This window comes from Porites lutea, chromosome 6 (genome assembly GCF_958299795.1).
Source record: "Porites lutea chromosome 6, jaPorLute2.1, whole genome shotgun sequence".
NCBI classification, from domain to species: Eukaryota; Metazoa; Cnidaria; class Anthozoa; order Scleractinia; family Poritidae; genus Porites; species Porites lutea.
The window spans coordinates 3517281-3542524 of NC_133206.1; the positions used below are offsets into that span (position 1 = coordinate 3517281).

The 25244-nt window shown below is 39.3% G+C and overlaps 1 protein-coding gene across 1 annotated transcript in view; it reads right to left on the reverse strand.

The window, feature by feature from the left end:
- Positions 1 to 13130: 13130 nt before the first annotated feature.
- The window catches only part of LOC140942396 (3'-5' exoribonuclease HELZ2-like), a 33290-nt gene continuing 21176 nt past the window's right edge, over positions 13131 to 25244 (reverse strand). The window contains exons 10-19 of the mRNA XM_073391367.1: positions 24974 to 25215; positions 23433 to 23518; positions 21513 to 21644; positions 19644 to 19814; positions 16956 to 17245; positions 16247 to 16573; positions 15734 to 15973; positions 15232 to 15385; positions 14740 to 14907; positions 13131 to 13869 (exon numbers count right to left, since the gene is read on the reverse strand). Coding sequence (XP_073247468.1) covers positions 13772 to 13869; positions 14740 to 14907; positions 15232 to 15385; positions 15734 to 15973; positions 16247 to 16573; positions 16956 to 17245; positions 19644 to 19814; positions 21513 to 21644; positions 23433 to 23518; positions 24974 to 25215 — 1908 coding nt within the window. The 3' untranslated portion in view covers positions 13131 to 13771. The remainder of the gene's footprint in view (positions 13870 to 14739; positions 14908 to 15231; positions 15386 to 15733; positions 15974 to 16246; positions 16574 to 16955; positions 17246 to 19643; positions 19815 to 21512; positions 21645 to 23432; positions 23519 to 24973; positions 25216 to 25244) is intronic.

Sequence of the window (25244 nt, forward strand, 5' to 3'; positions counted from 1 at the left end):
CTTTTCTAAAATAGCTCTACATACTAAACAGCACCATATTTACATACCAAGGCAAACAAGAACGCAGTAGCTACACGCACGCATTGCGAGCCTGTTTTTTAGTGTGAAGCAGATTAGCTGCTATGCAAAATTTTTGCTCATTTTTGATGAATCATGATAACCGTCACGAATATAGAGACAATCCATGCCCAGTTAAAACTCTAGTACTTTACAATAGTTAGTGTAGTTGGTGTAGATTGGTGTAGTTCCTGTAGTTTGGTGTACAATCAAACCCTCATTAAGCGGTCACCCACGGGGAATGGCTAAGTGACTGCTTATTACAGGTTGACCGCTTAATACAGGTATCATAAAATTCAACATCAGGGTTAGTGGGAATGGATTTTTATTTGATACTTGATTATCTTTTATTTTTAAATAAAAACACAAACAGAGGAGCTGGTTATGGTTTAGAAGTGCCTTGTGAATATCATTCTGAAGGGGACAATTTTTCGCGTAGTTGGTTAAAAGAGTAACTAGGTTTAAGATCAATTTGATGTTCAGTGCTGACTCAGGCTTTAGGCGGTTACGTATGCATGTGGAAAGAAGAAGCTTACTGAAAGGAGTGGCGGAATTTCAACAATTGTAAAGCTCCTTCTGAAGTAGCCTGTGAGCAAACTCTCCTATTTGGGCGAGTGAAGCGAGTCTCGCGAGAACGCGCGAGCGAGGGGCCGGCGAAAGAAGAGCTTGCAACCATCCCTTACAAATTTTCATTTGTACTTCGCCCAGACAAAGGGAAATACCATTGGCTGAAAAATGACGTTCCGGAAATCAAAGTTGATTGATAACAGGCTAAGCTGGCACCCGCTTCGTCTGTGTGTCAAATTTGGTTCTCAGGGGGATCAGATTGGTACCGAGATCTTGTTTCAGCCTTCAAAACAGACGTGCTCGTTTGATGTAATTCTCGTAAAGAGAATATTGCGAGCGGAGGATAAGTCGGATCGAGTTTGTAGTTCTTGTGGAAGGAAAATGAAAACTCTTCATCACTGAGTTGTATTTATAAATAAATAAATAATTCTACGCGTCCGCGGCTGTCTTAACTTACTTGACAGTCGGTTGTCACTTTTCTAATCTACGGCACGTTTGCGGTGACAGTTTTCACGCTTTGCGGAGTCCCGGGGTTTCCGGAGTGGAAATGAAAATTTATGAGAGATCGTTGCAAGCTCTCCTTTCCTCGGCCCCCTCGGTCGCGCGTTCTCACGAGGCTTACTTCGCTTACCCAAATAGGAGAGCTTGCTCGCAGGCTACTTCTGAAGGGGTGTTCCTCCCTGCAAAATCAATTGACTGTTGAATTATTCCGCAATCAAAGTCGATTCAAGAGATCGGCTGTCCCTTAGGATTGTAGCGAAAACGACGACCCCCGAAAACGAAGACCGAAGACCCGAAAACGAAGACCCGATAACGCAGACCGCCGAAAATTGCAAGTAAACACCCGAAAACGCAGACCCGAAAACGAAGACCCCCTTTTTTCGCTATTTTTCTTTTATTTTTTTCGGACTTCAATTCGCCGAAGATTTAACGCTACCATAATTTTTTGATTATTGCTTGTATCTGTTTAATGCGCGCCGACGTACTCTGTGTCGCCATGCAACGCTCCTCCCCAGGAGCGTTACGTGACGACATTTGAGCCGGCTGATGCGAGCTTGTGTTAGGGCGTTTCTAAAACGAAGACCTAAGACCTAAGACCCCTTGAACTAAAGCGAAGATCACTGAGGATTAAACTCTTACGAAAGCAAATAACGCCCGCTTCTGTTATTTGTTACGGCGATTTGGAAGTGTTGTGGAATTTCATCTGCGGTATTTAATTGAGATAATGAAGTCTATCACTCACTGTTTCTTCAAAAGGTGTTTTAAAGTGTCACTTTACAGGTTTCTTTGAACACATTTCGCGTGTTAAATCACTTTGGAAGTGTTTACGGTGATGATGACGTCAGTTTTGTCTAAATTTTAGTCTTTTACAATATATTTTTGAGAAAGATTTCGTGGCCTTGTGGTAACGCCATTTTAATCTTTGACAAAGTTTTGTTAATAAGATGAGAATGTTGCGATGCTTTTCTTTATTGAACATAAGTCCAGCTGAATTGATATTTTTGCTTCCTTTTTAAGGAAGGCTTTAATTATTTTATTTCAGCAGAAGCCCTTTTATCAAAAAAAGAAGAATGAATTGATTAAAAAAAAAAAAGAAAGAAGACGAAATTCAGTTTTCTCATTCGGCAAGGCAGAATAGTCGAAATTGTAACCTTACATTCACTTCTCGGTACCCTTCTCGCGATTACAAACCAAAGCTCACAGCCTGGACACCTTTTATTGAGAATTTTTTAATTAGAAGATAGTTTGACAGCCATAGTGTCATTTACAAACTTTAAAAATTCGGGTTCTTTAACTCACGCCGCGAAACCAAAATTTTGCTTCTTATTTGCGGACACTACTCTATAAGAACTCTGATGAAATAAATCAGTTCTATCTATTGACCAATACCATAGTGGTGGATATTCTCTCTTGGTTGTTCTTTGTTCGTTTGTTGTTAATTAAGAGCGACTTTCTGTAAATACCACGGATAGGTGTGCAAGATAGAAAAATCGAAATCCCCTAAACTTTGTCACAACAAAGCCCTTTGGAAACTATTTTAGAAAATACAAGACTCAGTTCGTTTGACTTAATATTTTCCAAAGTAATAATTTTTTTTAATTTTCACCTTCGAGAGGCCTTCAAACCACCGAAAAATGTGCTTGATACCCTCGCTTCTTGAATGGAAACGGAAACTAATACCATGACTTTTCTTATATAAAACAATTTTATAATCCTTCCTTTCTACCTAAACGTTGTTACAATTTGAAAAGATTTCAATCTGATTTTTTAATATTTTTTCAAAATTACCCTCTAAATCAGCATTATCGCGACCATCAATTTCGCCAATTTTCAACAGCGAAAATCCCTTCCTGGTACATGGCTTTCATTAGAAAAATGGTATTCCAGAGAAAGAGCAATGCTTCCCCTATCAATCTGTGAAATAAAATTCTGGGGCAATTCAAAATGCGAGTTTTTACAACTGCAAACATTTACGGTACTTGCGTGATTTACGACCTCTGAACTTGCAGTTGTGTTGATGAATACAAGCGAGAACTTCGACAGCACTTGAAACTCTGGCGCAAATTCGCCCCTTTTCCGCCAGTTTAAACACCAAAAACGATTTTAGATTTCACAGTGGTAAATTGTGAAAAGGAAAAGCAATTTTATTGTGCGAAAATGTGCTATGAACTTCTTGACTACAACACTTCCCTCACGTGCGTATTTGTTTACTTTTGCCGTTACATATAATTATGTACAAAACGGCTAATAGTGTCGGTAGCTATTCTTTCAAATGCTCTCATTTCTCATGAACCAAATCGTTACAGCTATAAAAAAGGAAAACATTTTAACCTACCTCACATTATTTGACAACAAACCCGAATCCTTTACTGCCTTTAGCGAAACGAGATTGCGTGACAAATTTCGTTTCGCCACAAAAAGTGAGCAGTTTGATAGAAAATGTTAAGTACGACTGAAACGCGCCGGTAAAAGCGCCCCTAATGACTCCGGCGGGAGGGGGTCGCTGGGTTGGGAGGGGAAACTCTGAAATTGAGTAAAGGGGACCTAACTCTAAGCATACCGCCTGCTTTTCAGTTGTGCGTTTCCCTTGGCAATAAATTTTGCCCACTGTTTCGAGCAACTCTTTAAAGGAGATTGCAAGCCGGTATACTTGGGCCCGGCAGGAACGCTCAACGGTGAAACCAAAGATCGTGCCTTCAAAAAACTTATTTTAACTTACTGAAAGCTGTTTTTTCTTGACTGATTTAACTTAGGAAAGAAGAAAAGGAACCTCATAATAAGCGTATGTATAAAACTATCAAGAAATCTCGAAATTCTGGATTTTGTAAGAGAACAAATACTTTCGAAAAATTTAGGAGAGAGTCCGTGGACTGAAAATAACTCGCTATCAATTATCCGAAGAAATCCGAATATCTCACTTTTCAACCCCACGTTAATACGCTTCATTTTTGAGGGGAGCCAACATTAGCAGCGCCACTGTTATTTTTTTGCGCCTGGGTATCTCACGTTATGCTTACGCGTATCCGCAAGTGTGTCTTACATCTTACGCTTACGTAAAGGTTATATACCTGGAACGATGGGGTATGTGATATATTCACCTGGTACCGCCCCGAGGCCTACGTGTGTAAGACTGTTCCTTTTCAGATTTTCAATAGCAATGCAAAAAACAATAGCTTTCAGTTAGTGCGAACGACCTTTCCCTCTTTTTTTTTTTAATTTCCTTTTTTCCCTTTTTTTTCTCAAAAAGCGCGGTTTTTTTTTTCAAGGTGCGAGGGGCGCGATCATTGGTTCCATCGCTCGAGCGTTCCAGACGGACGCAACTATACGGCTTGCTTTAAAGATTTGCTAAAAAATATAAGCGAAATATACCTCCAAGGCAGACTCACAGCTAAAGTGCAGACGGTATGCTTAGAGCTAGGTCCCCTTTGCTCCATTTTAAACAACCCCCCCCCCCCCCTCCCCCCACCCCTGCCAGATTCATTAGGGGCGCTAATACGGGCGCGGTTCAGTCGTACTTGCCATTTTCTGTCAAACTGCTCACTTATTTCTGGCTTGACATAAGCCTATATTTTTCCCAAACGTTGCTCAGAAATGCAAAACTTGCTCGAGGTTGCCAAAACTACAGAAAGCTTTGCTTTTAACACCAGAGGTGCTCTAAAATTATCCAGGTTTTCGAGCCCCGACCTGTCTGGTCTGAAATGTTCTGCGTTTCTTTGCCCCATCCCGAAACGGGATGACATTTCACACTACGAATTAGCGCTTTTTTCCTCCTCAACGTCATTTTTCTAAGGATACAAGTAAGGAATTGATAATCGTATTTCAAAATGTGTAAGCAGGCGTTTATGGACAGTAAGAGACTTTCAAAGGCCCACCTCTTCATAGTCTCTTGTGGAAAATATTTTGTTTAGTCTTACGTTTTCATAATCGCTCTAGCGGATAAGTCAGTGAAACTAAGGATTTTGATTATTTACATGTTTCGCTTTTATGGCTACAGAAGGTGCCGGGTGAGTTTCTTTTTCGGAATGGTATCTGTCTCCGCGGTATAACCTTGGTCTCAAAGTTCTTTGTCACGCAATCTCGTTTCGCTAAAGGCAGTAAACTGTAAAGGATTCGGGTTTGTTGTCAAATAATGTGAGGTAGGTTAAAATGTTTTCCTTTTTTATAGCTATAACGATTTGGTTCATGAGAAATGAGAGCATTTGAAAGAATAGCTACCGACACTATTAGCCGTTTTGTACATAATTATATGTAACGGCAAAAGTAAACAAATACGCACGTGAGGGAAGTGTTGTAGTCAAGAAGTTCCTAGCACATTTTCGCACAATAAAATTGCTTTTCCTTTTCACAATTTACCACTGTGAAATCTAAAATCGTTTTTGGTGTTTAAACTGGCGGAAAAGGGGCGAATTTGCGCCAGAGTTTCAAGTGCTGTCGAAGTTCTCGCTTGTATTCATCAACACAACTGCAAGTTCAGAGGTCGTAAATCACGCAAGTACCGTAAATGTTTGCAGTTGTAAAAACTCGCATTTTGAATTGCCCCAGAATTTTATTTCACAGATTGATAGGGGAAGCATTGCTCTTTCTCTGGAATACCATTTTTCTAATGAAAGCCATGTACCAGGAAGGGATTTTCGCTGTTGAAAATTGGCGAAATTGATGGTCGCGATAATGCTGATTTAGAGGGTAATTTTGAAAAAATATTAAAAAATCAGATTGAAATCTTTTCAAATTGTAACAACGTTTAGGTAGAAAGGAAGGATTATAAAATTGTTTTATATAAGAAAAGTCATGGTATTAGTTTCCGTTTCCATTCAAGAAGCGAGGGTATCAAGCACATTTTTCGGTGGTTTGAAGGCCTCTCGAAGGTGAAAATTAAAAAAAATTATTACTTTGGAAAATATTAAGTCAAACGAACTGAGTCTTGTATTTTCTAAAATAGTTTCCAAAGGGCTTTGTTGTGACAAAGTTTAGGGGATTTCGATTTTTCTATCTTGCACACCTATCCGTGGTATTTACAGAAAGTCGCTCTTAAAACCAGCATTTTAAGTAGATAAGCTGGTAAATTCTTTATAATCTTCAAACAAAAAGGAAATACCGTCTCCCAAACGGTGATGAACTACGGTTGTTGCAAAACAAAGAAAAGGGGAAATAAGAGAGGAGGGTCTTCATTTTCGGGTGTTTTGTTTCAAATCAGCATTTCGAGTCATTAAGAAAAAAGGGGGTATTCGTTTGTTGACATTCGCCTCAAATGATATTTCGACAAAACCGATCAAATACAAATAAGAAACTGGCTTTAGGCAACTGTCATCGGTAAACGGAACAGCAGGATGTGGCGGTTACACATACAGAGGAGACGAAATGATGCCATTTTTCGTGGATCTCCCAGCTCTTGAAAGATGAAAAGGATTGTCGTAACACGAGCTCCCGTCAGCCGGATCAAGACATTTATGTTCACATCAGCGTGCTTTTATCAGCAGGGAGGGGGATAAACATTCAATAAATCTTAAAAGGTTAAGAAAATGAATAAAGAAAATGACAAATAGCAATATAATTGTTAATTCTAAATCGTCGGCGAATTCGAGTCCGAATAAAATAAAATAAGAAAAAAAAATGGTGGGGGTGGGGGGGGGGGGGAGTCTTCGTTTTCGGGACTTAGGTCTTCGTTCCTCGTTTTCGGGGGTCTCTTCTTTTTCGCTGCAACTTGTCTCTCAGTGAGTTTCTGGTGCTTGATTCAGTTGATTTCTTATGTTTTCTTCAAATAATAGGTAGTCTTCATTAGAGAGAAAACAAGGTCTCACTCGTACCTTAAACTAAACAATGGTTGTACTATCTATTGTCCTGAATATCCACAATGAATTCCTATCAAGAAAAGCGGGTCCAATTCGAAAACAATAGGTATTGTTTTCTGTTGTAAAATTGGCCATATTTGGTCATTTTTGAAATGACTTAAAGAATGGTGTCTTTACACAGGCAAAATTCCGATGACTACTTGAAACTTCGGCGAGTGTTAAGTGCTTTTTTTTAAGTGCTGAACGAATTCCTCGGGGGGAAGATAAGGGTTACATTTGCCTCAAAGCGAAACTCACGTAGGGGGAGAGGGCCAAAAATACTGTCGTCACCCTATCGGTTCGGTTACTCAGTGACAAAGGTTGTTTAAGGCGCTTTGCGAATATTGTTTAGGCTGCATTCAAATATTTTTTACAAATTCAGCTTTCAAATCTAGCGCTCCATTGATTGAGTTGAATAACTAATAGACGCACTCAGTGGGTTATTGAGTTCAAAGTGGTAAACTCAGCATTCAAAACTAGCGCTTTGTCGATTCACTTGAATAAATTCGCACCCGGCCACCCGGAGAAAAAATGTTTCATTTCAGACTCCTATAAAGTGTTTCATAGAAAAGAGCGGGACATATTGTTATCGCCTTTGATTTCGCTTCTCACGGCTTCCTTGCTTTTCACAGCATTATCAAAAAAAGCATTTAAATGCTGTGCTTCAGTTGTCTGACAAAGAGAATGAATAAAAAGTCTCACATCCCATCCAATTATTGAACTAAAGCGTGCCCTATTCGTGCCTTGTTTTATCCGCGCCTGTGCACGTTCTAATCCTCTTCAGCGTAAAGGCGTTTTCGTCATGAAAACTTTGCTTAACTTTGGAATTGTTTTATAACTTTTCTAGGAATATTTATCTTTTCGCGTGCTTACTGGCAATGGGATATTAAAGGCCAAACAAAAACAATAGACAAAGTCACACATCCTGTTCAACTCTAAATTCAGCTTCCAACTCTCGCGCTTCATTGATTCATTTGAATAATTAATAGTGGGTTATTATTAAAGTTCAAAGTGGTAGACTAAACATTCAAAACTTGGCCGTCATGCCATTAGTACTGATATGAATAAGTCGCCGTTCTTATCGGGTCGTCTTCAACTGCACCGTCGTGTTCAACTTAATTTTGCCGAGCAACTAGATAGAGAGACAATATTCTATTCAGTGCTATTCACATTGTGATTTGTGGGTGTATTCTTCAACCCTGAAAAACAGTTTTATGAATCGGGAACGCACGCAACTCCAGATTTTGTTTCGACTTTTAAATTCATTTTCAGTGTTCTCTTATTTCACGGCTCCGTTCACATTACGCGGATTTTTGGCCAAATCCGTAAAGATTCACACGGTACACGGTTTGCTTCATAACAGATTTTTGGTTTCTGTTTAAATCGCGGGTTAGTTGACCGTATCGTACTTTAGATCGTCTGGCCCACTTATTTTGTTTAACGTCAGTACCGCTAGCCATCATCCGATTGACTCGATAAGCTGTCTCCTGTGTCCTTAGATCGATTAATTTCCGCTAGACTTTGGTCTCAACTTCTTCACACTGGATAAGTTTTCCCGTACATAGCGTTTGTCATTTTCTGTTAAGAAACAATTGTCTTTTCAAGGCGAAATCACTCTAATCCTGTTCAAGCCTGTGGTTTTACAACAAAATTAAACATTGGCAAGATTTATCTTTATGCCATATCACTCGCTAGCTCTATCATTTCTCTTCATTTTCAATGCCCTCAAATGTAATTCTGTTCAGATATATCTAGATAGACTGACACAGCTACCGCTACAAAAACATTTAGCATCATCAACAGTTTACTGGCACGTCAACATAATTATTTCAAAAACTGTATATTTTATAAGCTATATATCCTGATGCCACTTTAATGACATATGTGAAGATGCCAGCCTGTATGTTGTTATATATGTCGTCAAATGTTTGAAGCTTTTCTTACCTCTGTTACTTCTTATTTAAAGAGACAAAGATACAACAGGCCATTTAAAATAGTTGTTATTTCATCTATTATTATCACCTCACTGGTTACCTCGTGACGCGAAGAGATGTTTTCTTTTTCACTCGATCCACGGTCGCAGACACACGATACGAATTACGTGTTTTTTTCTTTACAATGCAGCATTAACAATGACCCTGCTTTCACTTACTACCTTTGCGATAATGTCTTTCCCCAATTTTTCCTAAATAACACAACATTTCCGCTTCCCAGAAAAAAAATAATGATTTCCGGTTTACTTTCTCAGAAACCGACAGAGACGTCACACGTAAATGTGTCCATACATGCAAAATATCGGTAACAAAGCAGTCATATCTGTCTTCTTTTGCACGTGATATTAGCATACGGATGCACAAGTCATTTGTTAGGGGTTTGATTCTGAACCTGTCTTCTACAAATTGGTGACGAGCAAAATTTCGACAGAGGGTCCAAAGCCGGGCTTATAAAAACAATTGATCGCTCCGCAATTGAATGCTCCAACACCAGCAGGACCACCAAACTGTTTACGAATTGAAACTATGATTGATTGCCATAATTGACCACTAAAGAAAATACCATAACATGCCATAATGCTCTTTGTTTGTCACCCCAAAATTTTGCATAAGCATTGTTTTCAGTTTCTCTTTGGGCCATTATAACTCGCTAGAGAAACTGGAAAAAAGTTGGGGGATGACAAACAAAGAGCATTATGGTATGTTCTAGTACTTTCTGTAGTGGTCAATTAGGTAATTGGCTTTCGAAGCGGAAACGTTTTTTATGTGTATATAGGAAACAAATTCTACCTGCACATAACCTTGAATTTTGACAAAAACAAACACATAGCGGTCGTCGCTTCTCTTCACATGACCTAGCCTGATATCATGCCTTCTCTTTATTATACCTCATTGTCTCTTAAAAAAAAGACGCCTGATCACAGGTTACTCTCAACCCTGAGCTCAGACAGTGTCAAGGACGCTTCACAATACAATACACACACTACGTGCATTGTTTATTACAGGTAGCCATTACGAGACCTGAAAAAGGATCATTAAACGATGATTATTATTTTTACTGCCACCATAAGTTATCAAGATGGAAATATCAGAAAAGGGCAAAGTGAACACAATGCGTAAAGAAAACGATAAGTTAAAGAGACGATTAGAAGATTTACGAAAAATGTTTGAGTTTATCCACAGATAGCCCAAGCTCGAAATATGAGCATCGGCGAGCATCGGCATTGTTGCGTAACATTTAAAAAATATAAGGATTTGTATGGGAAAAAAACCTATCGTTTCTGTAACCTACGAAAATGAAAGGATTTCAACAAAAAACACACGTAACACACATTTTAAGTAAGGTAAGCCGTTTTTTATTGAAATCCTTTCATTTTCGTAGGTTACAGAAACGATAGGTTTTTTTCCCATACAAATCCTTATATTTTGAATGTTACGTAACAATGCCGATGCTCGCCGATGCTCATATTTCGAGCTTGGGCTACCTGTGGTTTATCAAGAACAAAATGGCGGCACAGAAAGAATGTCATGCACAGTCTGTTGATTGCCGTTCTAAAAATTGCTAGTGTAGGCTTAAGTCTTAGTTAGTCTCCATTAGTCGTAAGCCAAGTTAGTATTCCGATAGCCTTTCTTGTTGTCTTCTTGACTTCTTAAACTTAAACTGTTTTCTCAGTTCTCCATAGTACGTAATTACCTTGTCTGTGGCTGGGCTATCGTTTTTCACAATAGGACATTACCCAAATAGCCTATCAGCTTATTCCTATGGGTATGCCAAATCTGTTAAACTATTCTTTGAAAAAAGTGTAAAATATATTATTGTGTGTATATCAGTGTGTGTGATGAGAGAGAGAAGCGACGACAGGAAATACGTCTGCTTTCGAAGGCTATTGAAAAGCGGCAAATATTTCGGACTGCACCTAGTGTGTCGGCGAAATTTCGCGAGCGAGCTGATAAACTGACACGAAAATTTATTTTTGTGACATACTGAGAAATTTCTTGCCGGCCGAACGAAATTTCACAAAAAAACAGTACTTGGTCCTCGCGAAACGAAATTTGTTATGAAGTCTTCCTAGCAGAAAAGAAGAATAATTGACAATTTTTCTTTGAAATCGAGGTGAATTAATTAGCTGAATATTAAGCGAGCCGCGAAGCGGCGAGGTAAATATTCCTGAAGCCACTATTCACCGATATTAAAAAGAATAATATTGTTTTAGTACAAAACACGAGGTGATCTATACAAAATCAGACAGGAAACCAAATACCATTTGACTGACGGATCAAACCACGCGTAATTTAAAAAATAGATCTTTGCAGAATTTTCAAACATGGCAATTCACAAGTTTAACACTTCAGAAACAACAGCGTAATGGCTTAAATGGAACCTTTAAAGGTTAGAATTGTTTCCTTACCTGAGATGAAAAGTAGAACTTTGTTGTTTTCTGTTGACTCGCCAAGTTTATAGCCAAAAAGGTTTGTTGTGTCGTTCTTCCCATGAAGAGCGGACAAAAATGTCGAGGTATGACGTCATCTTCCTGTAGCATTCTTTTTCCTATTTATTTGAAACGTAGAATTCTGCAAACATTTGCTTTCAAATTTATTTGTCATAAATAAAATTCGATTTTTGGGCCAAATGTTTCTTGTTAGGAAACGGTGAGTTCACGAAACGGCTCCTTCTACGCGAATAAACGGGAGTTGTAAACAATCTATCGAGCACAAAACTCAGCTACAGTAAATGGAAAAAACGCCGTTTTGAATCCTTGAGGTCTTTTCTTGCCTTAAAAAAAGTCAATCCTAGGATTTTGTCGACTTTTAAAAGATCATTCTCTAAAAGAAAAATGGGAAAAACACCAAGCTCACACATTATCCACTCGCTAGGAGGTGAACATTGTTGAATAGTCCGAGATAGCGAACCAATTAGATTGCTTAAATCACCACGATCACTGAGTATGTGTACACATATATAGCTACGTACCCCCATAAGGTAAAAGTAAGCGTGATCAATATTATTGGGCTGCCTCTCCGACCAAAAAACAAAACATGGCATGACCCAGAAGGCGTTGCGTGTTTCATCCCCCGCCTCCCCTTTCCGCCTGCGATGGAGACGACCATTTGACTTTTGAAAGGAAGGGGCTGGTCGTTTCAGACATAAACAAACAGGCTTGGAACGAACTCAAAATTATGGCGTTAACTTATGAGACCCTTATGAGTCCTAAGTCCTTTATCTTTCGTTCAGCTTTAGCAGGCGGGTTTTCCCTTAAAGGCCTTTGAGGGGGGTACACAAACACAAACAATTTGCATTGCAGGATAAGCACAAAACTAAAAACTAAAGGTCCGAAGGTCCCAGCGAAGACCTCCTCAAAATCAACCCTATATTTGCTCGAAAATGTTATCTCGACCTAGTGAGTTGTGTATGGAACATAATCTTTCGGAAACGTGCAAGTAAGTGTGCTGATTATAACATAAACGAAATTGATGTTTCGCAAGAATATACCTACCTAGGCACCCAAACTTCCTCATTAGTGTCTCTTGATTTCCGTTCCAATCATGTCCTTTTCATATTTGACGACAATCCAGATTTTACCAATCTTTGTATGTAAAATTTTTGATTCGATGATTTTGCCAACTTTGATTTAAAGTAAAACAAATCGGGACTTCACCGGGATTCATATCTGTGGCCTCTGCAATTGGTGATGCCTTGCCGCTGCATTGCCCCACCAATTGAGAATTTTTTACGTACTACTGGCTCTCATCGATTTTAATGAGCGGGACTATCAGTAAGACTCTGTTTGCTTGTGATTAATGCATAAAAATAAGCTGACCAACGGTTGATGTCAGGTTGAAGGGTCTCGATCAGGAGCGCCGTTGGCATTGTTGGTGTAAAAGCCTGTTTTCTAAGCCATCCGGTACCGATTGGCTCCTTAATGGTAGAGGTTTATAATGACATCGTGAAAGCAGTACGTCCCTTTCCTGTTCCCCAATAAATCTATTAAGCATTTTTGTTCCTCTTGTGTCGTTGATGAATACTTTGCAAGGAATCTTGGAGTCTTGTTTTTATGGATCGGTAGTATCCTCGTTTCGCATTTAGATGTGCAACCCAACGTTAATATTGATCTACTTAAGAAAACGAGAAGGAGTACTCAACAAAACAACGACAAATTTTATTGATATTTAAGATTATAGCTAATTAAATAATTTTTCCACCAAATACCTCTGATTATCTGCGTTCTCTTTCCGTACTTTGAATTACGGACCGAGAAAAAGCCAGGATATTTTATTTATAGTACCGACAGAGAAAACGAGGCTACGAAGATTTTTCCTAAATTGCGTCCTGTTAAGGGGACCGGGAAGGAATGCAGGACACCCGATTTGATAGTTATTTGACAGCCAACTTAAAAAGGACGTTTTTATTGGCTCAACAACAAGAAAAGCAACAGCACATGACAAAGGCTTACCATGAAAGTGAAATCAAAATACAAATTTGCCTTGCTGAAAAGGTTTATTCGGTAAAAACTAAGGGAAATAGTAGAGACACCGGGATTACAAAGCGATTAGTGTGGGACACATGAAAAAACGAGTCCATTATATACATTCAAATGTCTTTTATTATAAAAACTCTATTTAATTGTCGCATGTAAATGAACCGTGCCGAACAAGGTAAGCTCATTGAAAACACAAATCTAATTATTAAACTGCAACGTTTTCTTATGCAATTTTAGAACCACCACTAGTTCAATTTTTTAATTACAGTTAGTCTTAAATATACGTTATTTAAATGTAATCAGCTTTTGCTGTGAATAACATAAGGTTTTCTGTCAAATGCATGCTTCAAGGCCAGTCACTTTCATTCACCACGCAGTTATTTTCCCTGTAGAACTGTAGCAAACTCTGCCACATAGCGTGCTTGCTCAGAAGATTTTGATTACCTAAATAAACGAAAAATAAATCATCCACGTCATAAATTGCTACTTTCAAAGAAACTTTGATGACGTTCTTTTGATATCTTTAAAACTGCTCGTTTGAATTAATCAAGGATCTGATACCCATCATCCGTTTTTTCTTTCTTTTTTCCTTGCTAATAGACTTTCAGGGGCGTAGCGTGAGATGAGTTTTGAAAAGGTATATAAGCACGCGCAAGATTTTGAGATTGTACCCCAACCCTAACCTAGGAGTGTCTGGAGGCATGCTCTCGGAAATGCCACTTCCAGCGTTTTCCTCAAGACATTTTCAGTAAATTAATACACATATATTAAAATGCAGTAGTTTTTTATTTTACCCATCTCTAGTGTTGTTCGAAAGGTACAGTCGACTGTTTACGGTAAAAGAAAAGGCCAGTGACTCCTACAGAGTTCTTAAATAATAAAAGGATAAAGGAAGTTTTAACACAAAGACACCAACTAGTGCAAAAAAAGAAAAATGCATGAGTCATCCCGATTTAATGATAAAAAAGGTTTTTTTTTTTTTTTTTTTTATAGAAAATATAACAAGAATCCATACATAAGCTGCACACGTAGGTACGGGCGTATGTGCGTATATGGACCATACGCTCCTGGGGTCTGTTTATTGAACGTCCCGGTAGGTTTTCAGGCCTGAAAAGCTGTTTTATGTTTGCTGGGTTTGCATTCTGAATCAAAACCGTTCCAAAGTCGATCCACAGTCGAAATTCCCGACAAAGCAGTAGGCGGGAAGAGGCTGAGCCGTTCCAAGTGGAAACAGGCGTTCCTAATGGATTCAGACGCCGAAATTTTCATGTACTTAATTCAATGTATTCAATGCCTTTAAGGTTCTGGACCTACCAATGATGCAAAGCCCTCTGCGTGCTCGTGTTATTCCCACGTTCATCTGATGGTCATCTGTTACGAATCCCAAATGTTCACGGAGCCAGCTGAGAGAGGGCTCTCTTTCGATTTCTTCCTTTTTCATGGAGCGAACCAAAGATATGATGACGTAATCCCATTCACTTCCTAAGAATTGAGATTTAATCAAATTAATGGTTTAATGAACATTAAATAGAATTAAATACAAGATATTTATCTGTGAGTTCTTTTCACCGCAAAAATGTTGTAAAGAAAAGCATTAAAAAAAAATTGTGGAGGCCTTACCATAGCCTGGCTTCTTATAAGTTGCTGTCAATGATCCGTGTACGCTGATGTTTAGATGTTTGGTTTATTTGTATATCGAAACAGTTCACTAACCTTGGGCGTTTAGTTATATCGTGTTTTAGTAGTCAAGGTAGTCCTAGAATGACACATTCGCAAAGGGAAGAAAAACAACTAGTTGTAAATTACCTTGGCTTTTGGTGATTGTTGTAACTAAAACTTCTTTGCACGTTTCCTTTTTCAAGGCGTCACTGATTCTTTGTCTCTGTTCTCTATAAGGTGATAGGATCGCAATATTTTTTTGATGCACCCTCTTTTTCACTAAGCATCTGACAACGTCAATCTGAAACATAAAAATCAAAATGAATCAAATAGACTCCCTTTTTTGTTTAACTGAGCAGAAAGACATCGGAGTTCCGACCGATACCGGAGTGGGCAGCCTATTTCAATCGGCCGCTTTCACTGAAATTAACACCAACCCATTCGAATTATCCTACTCATTTTTAATGTACTAGCCTCTCTTTCATTGTCACCCAATGAAAAACACAACGTTTTAGCCGCAAATAAAAATATTTTAAGGACAACCTAGTAGCATTAGCATCGTTGCTAACACATTCGACATATATCTGTCATTTATCATGGCACATAATTTTAGTATGCTTATTTGAAGACCATCACACATCACACCTACCACTTTTCTGACTTCTTGCATGTTTGCTTTCGACTGTTCATTGCTGTGAGATGTCTTGATAGCGCTTGCCTCCTCTTCTCCCTCGACGTGACAAAATGCTATAGGAAGCTTTGTACCTGGTTGAATCCTTTGAGCAGGCCACAAGGACTGTAGAGGAGGATCATCATTTGGCACAGTTTTATCGGTTTTCAGCTTCCCCTCATAAAAATACTCTGACGGAAATTTACAGATATTTTCATGCTAAAAATTCAAAAGCAAAAACAAAAGGATCTTTTGAGAGTTGGCTAACTATAGGTGCCACTTTCGCAGCTACTGAAATTCGAGCCAAAGCCGGTTCTTCGAGCGTTGGCTCTTTCCCAATGTAGTTTAAACGACAGCGCATTTCGTAGACTGGATTCCAACTTTTATTACCTCTAATTAACTGGCAAGAATAGACACCATTAAATTGAACCTAGGGAACAAGTATAAACTAATTCCAAATCAAAAGCCAGTGTTAACGCATAGTTTTCTCACCATCCTGTACTGCAACTCCAGCATTATGGAACGTGTTGAAAGTCGCTCAAACATAGAGACGTTTAAACCAAGTTTCTTCGCCACATCGTCCAGAATTACTGGCTGTAGCTGCTTATGGTCACCGATCAGAACCACTTGACGAGCCTTTGAAAACACGATTGGCACCAGCGACTCAAGCTCCAAGCACATGCCGCATTCATCTACGATGCATTGCTGGATATTATTACAACACGAAACTATTCTAGGACTTCCAGCAACTGCACATGTGCACAAGATGACCTGGACTCCTGATGATGTAAGCACCCACTCCTTGGCTTTGCCTATTAACTAATCATTGTAATGATAAAACATGCGTTTATTAGAGAAAGGGTATGTTAAAATGTTCTGTGTGCTTCTTTTCGGGGGGAGCAGGCGTCATGGAGGCTGGGTCTGAGCTTGGAAGGAAGATTTGGCGGCCTACATGAAGAACGCTACTTTCCTTTAAGGAAGATCAGGGAACTCTTTGGATCGTTTGCTTACGTGAGCCTGAATAAAAAACACCCTTGAGGAAAAATAGAGAGCAAAAATGCTTTATTTGTGTGTATTATTAATCTCTTTCATGAACACCCCTTTAAACGTTAAATATAAAAGTCCAATAAGTAGGAGAAGCTGGCTCCTGCACGATCACACATTGTTAAAACGGCTAGTATAATATTTAACAAGATAGTACCTCCTTGTATTTCGTCACTTCAGTGTCGCTGGATCTCACACGACCCTTTCTGTCGGCTGCAAATTTGAGGTCATACTCTCGAATTTCCGACGCAAATGGACACGTGCCTCCTCGAATGACGTGATGTAGAGAAACTTTTCTGAGCTCTTGATTTAATGTTTTTGTCTGATCCTCATCATCCGTGGAATGTTTCAGGGGCTTAAGTCTGTTTGGAGTAGGGAACTCTGCCTCTTCTTTTCGATCTCCGTACACACGGATAATCTTCAGCTCTGGAATCTCAAGCATTTTACCTTAAGGATTCAGGTCAAATAGACACGTTTATTTTCAAGTATGTTTTCAACTTCGCTTCGTCTGAGTACGCCACCGTAAGCAACTTTCCAACCAGACCACCGAAAAATAATAATAAAAAAAATCCTTCCGTGCAGGAGGGGGTGGGGGGGGAGGTGTCTCCAAGCAAAAAGGTGGTTCAGTCCCCCTGCCAGTATGACGTCACGTCTCGCGTCGATGACTTTCAAAATGGCGAGCAAAGTGTTCATCGAAGGGTTATGGTTTGTTTATGTTTTTTCTGGCCGTAAGCTTGGCCGGTATGCAGATCAAGAGCTCTTGAAATCCATTTTCCAAAATAAAACTCCAGACTTACATATATTGATCCAAGTGCATGATCATCAGGGTCAGCAGTGTCAATAAAGGAAAACAGGCCAAAAGGAAAAATAGGATTAAAAATAGGATTTATGCCTAAAAAAAAATGGTACAAAGAAACAGAAAACAGCGTCGCCGGGAGTCGAACCCGTATCATCTGCACGTTGCAAGCAACTCCTTGACCATTAGACCACAGCGCTGGACATGTTTTGATAAATTAATTTTGTTATATCAAAACCATTTTCTCTGCTATGGACGTTGTTTGAAGCTGGTGAAGCTGTATTTATCATGAATTAAAATATGCATTTGAGGAAAATTAGCTTAAATGCGAATTTCAAAGCCATTTTGCATTATTTCGGGTTCAACGGGCAGATCGATTGATCAAACTAGTTTTACTGAATTTGGTGAAGAATTAGGAAATCCACAGAGGCTTACAATCGAAATGATTGATATGAAGTTAGGTCGGTTTAATTAGCGAAAGAATGGATGAAATATAAACATGTGTCACTGTGAATGGAACCTTCTATTCTGGAGACTAGACCTTGCCTATTTCCGAGAAAGGAAGGGAAAGAGCTACAGTCGATTGAGAGAAATCCGGCACTTCAATAGCCTTGAACATAGATGGATGACTCCATATCCATGGATAAGAGATCCGGCTGATCTTCCAGACAATAGAAAGGCGGCATTCGGAATGCTATTGTCTAAGGAAACGAGACTTGCCAAGAATACTGACCACGCAAGAGTATATCAAGAGCAGATACACCAAATGATAGACAGGGGCGTCGCCCGAAAGCTAACGAAGAGCGAATTAGAAGCCTATGATGGGCCCATCCATTATGTTTCGCAGCGTGAAGTTGTACGTCCGGATTCAAAGTAAACTACAGTAAGAATAGTCTTCATCACCACTGTCAAATACATGGGTCACACGTTAAATGACTATTGGGGGACCGAACTTTCTGAACAGGCTTCTGGGTGTGCTGATATGGTTTAGAGAGAATGAGGTGGCCTTAATTGGCGATATAAAGAAAATGTACCATTCCGTCGGAACCACCCAGCTCGAGCAGCACATGCATCAGTTTGTATGGAGAGAAATGGACGCCAGGAAAGAGCCAGACACTTACGTCAAACCGAGAGTCTCATCTGGCGATAGACCATCGGGAACCATTGTCACAGTAGCATTGAGAAAAACGGCCGAAATGGCGCAAGAGAAGTACCCTTAAGAGACCAAAATCATTAGAGACAACACCTGCATGGACGACATCATTCAGAATGTTGGTGATAGGAGGAGAGACGAAAGCCTAACACGGAACATAGAGAAGCTGGTCGACAGGGGATTCAAGATTAAAGGTTGGACCACCTCTGGCAGCCCTGACAGCCGAAATGAGAAGGAGATACCACCTAGGTGAAACGTGTGCGCCCTCATATCAAAACGGTTTACGGAAGCAGATTATAGCAACAACAAGGCTCACACACTTACGACTAAATTAGCGATATATAGCGATATTTGCTAGCTTCTCAGCTCAGATTCCTTGACCTCTCTCGGACTAATTACTATGGAATCTCTTCCTAATTTGCACAAGCGACCCGAGACTTTTGCCCTTTACTTTGTGACGTCACATTGGCAGGCGGAATGGGTTAAGAGGCGTATGTGGAAACCAATAGAGTAACCATAGTCTAAAATACGGTGGCACAAAGAAATCTCATGGAAACACACGCCAACGCAGAGCAACAAAACCACAAACAGAGAGAAAATATCATACCGGGTCGGGACAATAAATATGTTTGCCACTACGCAAGAAATCGAAATGATCAGTCACTCCATCTTACATTTAACACCATCAGAAATCAAGAAAACATCACAGTTCTGCCGTGGCTGATCACTTTCCCGTTAACTTTGGTGTTTTCACTAGTATTGTATGTTGTTTTCCTATGCATTATATTTGCGACTTGACGTAGGGTCTTATTGTGTTGCCGTGAGGTTTTGTGTATTGACAGTCCTATGACACTAATGCGCGCCATCATTAACTACTTTTTTTAGTTTATACTTACAAGCTACGACGTCCACTGATTTGTTTGATGGTCCGCAATAAATAACCTGTGGTGGTACTTTAGCAGGTTCCGTGTAAGTGTTGTGCGAGCTGCTTTCATGAGATAGGAGCTGCATATTGAGTTTGGTAAACAAGTATGCGATATGGACACCAGTTACAGTCTTACCAGTACCTTTAAAAAGACCAAAAATTCCATGCAAACATCAGTACTTCTTTTGCAAGGATTAGCAATATTTACGGACGTAGTTCATGGATTAAAAATGAGTCTAGAATGTAAAAGATAGACAGGCTATGAGAAAGAAAGCTCTTCAAGAGAATGTCTCTGTTGTCCGAATGATTTAAATGCGGTTTTGCTTGCTTTTTTTTACCGTCAGAAGTTGAAACTTAACAGACTATAGGCCACTTGAAATATGCAAACTTAAAGTCATCTTCCTGTGTTTGGGCGTTCACTTTCACTGACATATTGACTAACGCGCAATGAACAACCAGGGATCCAAAGGATAAGAATGATGCTTCGTTAGTAATTCAGAATACAACCAAAAAAGATTACGTATTTATCTTCTGCAAAATCTTCACGAAGGTCATTGCTGCGAATAAGTTGCAGTCGACACTGTTCTGGTTGAACCCACTAATGTTTGTATGCCTTTCAGTTCAGCGGTTTTGTCAACTGAGTTGATAGAGTCGGTGACTTTACCGTAGACGCAGCACCACAACCCGTTTTGAAAACAATCACTTCATCACGCGCTTTTGATCATATTTGCATGGAAAAGGCGCGTTATAAATTTTTAATTAATTATTATTAAGTGTTTAACAAGCAGATTCCATTTTGACGTCTGCCGTCTGTTCAACAGATCATTGATGACGTTTAAAAATATGGTAAGAACAAGAAGTGGCACACGAGCAGAAGGCCGATCTATTACTGAACAGGCAGACGACAAAGTGGAATCTATTCATTTTATACAATGAACAAAGAAGAAAATAACCGTCGACAAGCTTGCCTCGTACCGCCTGACTGTTCGATGATTTGTGCCGGTTTAGAATAACTTTAAAGTATTTAAAAGAATAGTCTTATATTTCACATAAATGAAAGGTACATATGCTATGTTAAAGAACCTCAAGAATGTTCATTTTGAAATAAATAAACCTGTCAATAAAATCTCAACTATCCTGTACTAAGGTTATGTTGAAATATCAATGTGTTTTCCAAGGTAGACATAAAATGACGCCCGGTATTAATATTGGGATTACGGTTAACATGTACCTTCGTGACTTGTAATCACCTTGGATCTTAACCCCCGGTTACGATCTATATTGAAAGCAGTTGCTTTAATTTACCCTCTGACAATAAGTTATTGACATTTTCTTGGATTTTCTAAGTCGCAAACGAATCGTCTTGCCTCCTGGTGCTCTTTTTTTCTTTTTTTACCTTACCTGTAGACATTTCTTGCCAAATTGTTTTTAAGGCCAAAGCAGAATATTCGGCCAAAGATTTTGAAAACTGCGAGTCTCTTGTAGCGATGATCGACACTGAATGGCAACTGTTGCTCAGAATTCTTCCAGTTTAGGCATTTTCAATTCGCCAGCAAATCTTTTGTGTCTCGATTTCCCCGTTTTTTGTTCTTGTAAACTGCTCTTGCTAACCTTTTTTCGAGACCTTTAAATTCTTGATCCTAATTGATCTCGCAGACTTTTCCAAAACTGCGAACCATGTTGGACAAAACAAACAAACAAAAAATAACAAATTTTCCTTGGCTTTGTCCGATTTTCAAATTAAATCTTATAGATCCTGGGCAACCACCAATAACAGCACGTAACATTCACTACACTGTTTCATAATCTATAATACAGCAGAGTTTAATTAATTAGTCACCTGGAGGACCCTGAACAAGGGTGAGAGGTTTAACAAGGGCCTCTCTCACTGCGGCTTCCTGGTATCGGTTTAAAGGCTTAAGTCCACAAGTGGGATGTTCCTCGACAATTGAATGATCAGAAGAAGGAACGTCTGCAAACAAGGCAACGTCGGATTTAATTTTGATAAGAATGTTTGAGGTACAAGCAAACCAGTGAGCACATAACTATCCGAACACTTTTGGAGATCGCGCAACATTCAAAAGTTTCTATCCTTCTGGCTCCAGTTGTTCGAAAGGTGGATAGCGCTAACCACCGGATGAATCACTATCCAGCGGATAGTGTTAGGGAAACCAATTGCGCTATCCAGTGGATAGTGATTTATCTGGTGGATAGCGTTATACACCTTGTGTACAACTGGGGCCTGATGAGTAATTCAGTAGCTGCAGAGTTAACGACTAAATGGCTAAATTTTACGCTTGGCTGTAATCTTTCTAAATGGTCTACATAGGAACCTCGATTTAACTAAGGTCCTAGAGATTACCAAAATATTTTCGCAATATCGAGAATTGTTTCCACCTGGGGCAAAAAATTATCTTTAGTTATACCACGGGGTTCGTTTTATAGAGGTTCCATTGTAACAAAATGTCTTGCCAAGCAATTACAGCACCATAGATGTAATTTTAGTATCAGGACTTCCTAATGGGTTATTAGAGATGATATCAGAGAAGGCAAAGGGCGGAAGGAGGAGAGATAGAGTGAGAATAGTGCCTGGCACAGAGGCATTCATTTATCTGTGTCAGACATCTAAATTCTGAATGTTCCGGTGATTGGGAAAAAGACAAAACCCTAGGACGTCCATATCGCTCCCGTGAATTATTGTCACTTTGTCGGGAATTGAGGCATATTGTGTGGTCTAAAAGGGACGATTTGGCAGGAACAATTTGATGTGCTAAAATGCATTTAAGCCCGCTGAAATAAACTAATAAAAAGTGAGAATCAAACAATCGAACGATGTAAGAACGAATCAAAATCGAAAGCTCATCGAAAAAACCTTGCAAAGTTTTATTAGCCCAGGGCTTAATTAGCAGCATTTTACGGGTATCTTTGAAAATGTTCTTGAAATCCCTGACTGCCTACATCTACATCGTGCGGACGGTGAACAATCTGTACTGTAAGTTTTATTTTAACATTTTGAAGGCCGTTTACATGTAATTCTTCGCTCAAACGAATGTACATTTTGGTTGGCTTTGTGGTTGGCAGCGAGATTTACTAGATCGTTTCATTAGATTCAAGATGGCATATGCTATATGACATCTTCAAAGCCTGGTGCTTAGGTTACTGTAGGCTAACTACAGTCGACTCCTGATAACTCGGACCTTCTAGGGAAATCGAAAAAAGGTTCGAGTTATCGGGATTTCAAAGAAACTAGCCGAGAGTATGGTAAAAATCAGTTTTGACTGCACAGTGAACATTTTAACCACATTTAATTGTAGAACTGTCAAGTGAAAATTAAAAGATGACGTAACGTAACAAAACATACCCCAAATATATAGAGCATGCGTTTTACTGTTTTGAGAAGAAAAGCTTCTTCACGTTAGCCTCTGACAATCAATATCAGCCTCCACTAGTAAACTATACTCCTACAACACGTCAATAGAAAATCCAAAATTCAACGTTTCGGGCGCCCGTAAACGGCTTTTTTCCCTACTTTTTAAGGGGTCAGAACATTCTTCGAGTTATCGAGGGTAAAATTGTATAGAAAATGACCTGAGGGAAAACGAAAATTGGTTCGAGTTAGTGGGAGTTCGAGTTATCTAGGGTTCGCCTTTACCGAGGGTAAAATTACAGTGAATGTATGACAGAAATCCAGGGGAAATCGATTTTGGTTCGAGTTAGTGAGGGTTCGAGTTACCAGAAGTCGACTGATTCCTATTCGTACCTTGTACTGGATCATGTCCCAAACAAATAGCCTGAACTAACGGGGATGCATTTTGCAGGCAATCACAGAGAGCTGAAAACATTCGTCTATAAAAAACGTTGAATATTTGACGTCAATAAATTTATCCTCTATGCATATATTTCGGTTTTCACATCACGTATTAATAATATCACAAGTTATTGAAACACAATTTCTCTTTTTTTCGTCAATTGATTTAGTCATAAAATATCTAACTCTAGAACGCAGAGCTACAGTCGAACCTGTATACAACGGCCCTCTATTAAGTCTCGATTTATCCTCCTACAAACCTGTTTTGGGCCGCCACCTCTATTAAGCAGCCGCGGCCACCCTGCAGCAGTCCTATGTATATCTTTCTTAAGCTTTGTTATTTTTAGCTGTATTAAACGGTCACCCGTGAACGAAAACTGAGCTATATGTCATTTTCTGTGGTATTTTATTGTGTTTAAAATGCGTCCATCATCAATACAAAGAAATAATATGTACAAAGCTGGGGCATAAAGCTACTGTAAGCTGATACTCGGCCGTTTATGTCATTAACGCATTTCAGATGTTATCAGATTTATTACACAGTACTTTTACACAATGTTACGTTTTTTATACCGTTAAGTTACAAGTTTGCACTGAACTTTGTTTTAAGTGTTAATCGCTTGAAAGAGTGTTGATTGTCTCATTGTTTCCTAGCATGAAGTGTTTTTGTATCATACGCTATTAACCCTCGGACCTACACGCAATTTCATACCCCCACCGTTTTACAAAGAGTGGGGGGGGGGGGGGGGGGGAAGGGTGTTGGCACCCCTCACCAGAGGTTTTGAAATGTTGCAGTATTTCGTAACGATTTTGCCTTCAGTGGAAAGCCTTTGATCTTCTCTACAAGATGAGGTATATTTTATGGGCGGTGGCGCTACTAGAGGCCTTTTACGTCACCAACAATGGTCGCCACCTTGGCCGCCATCTTGGATTTTACAAAGAATAAGAAACCAGGTTAAAACCGCCATAAATGGTAATTTTTAGTGCTCAACATGTAAAATAACACATAAATAGGCACTTTGCATTATATCATGCACAAGCTTTACTTTTTATGTTGAAAGAAGTTGAAAAACATGCATTTTCACTCAAAAACGGCTTGACTACCTGCTACTTATGACGTCATATCTCGTAACTATAGTAACTGACCATCACTAAACTTGTCTCAAAATGCGTGCGAGGGATAAACAAAAAACTACTGAAAACGTCAGGAGCTAATGTTTTATCGTTTAGAAAAAAAAGCCTCAGAGGTGGGGTGCCAACCACTTGTACGTCTGATGGTTAAAATTGTCTTTAGACCAAGCCCAGAGGGTATTTTTAGTGATCTTGTATTAAGCGGCCACCTGTATCAAGCGGCCAGTTCCTCAAGTCCCGAGGGTGGCCGTTATGTACAGGTTCGACTGTATTACACTTTCACTTCTGTAGCCTCCCCAACCTTCACTTCCACTACAATTATTACTTGCTAAAAACATTAACATAAAAACAGAGACTTTCACCTGTGTATGAGTGATCTGTGAATGAGAGTCAAGACATGCGGATGATCTTTAGTTTCCAACTCTTCTGGAAAGTTTGACGATGATTGATGGAGGTCCATTGTGACTTCCGAACTGTTCGAGTCCTCTAACTCCTGTACCTGTACGCGTTTGACGATGCAGTGTCCCACCCAAAAGCTGTCCGAATCATCACAAGATTTACCAAAAGAGTTGTTTCTTCCCTTTAAGAAACTCCTTTCTGACTGCTTAAAAATGACATGCAAAAGCAAAAATA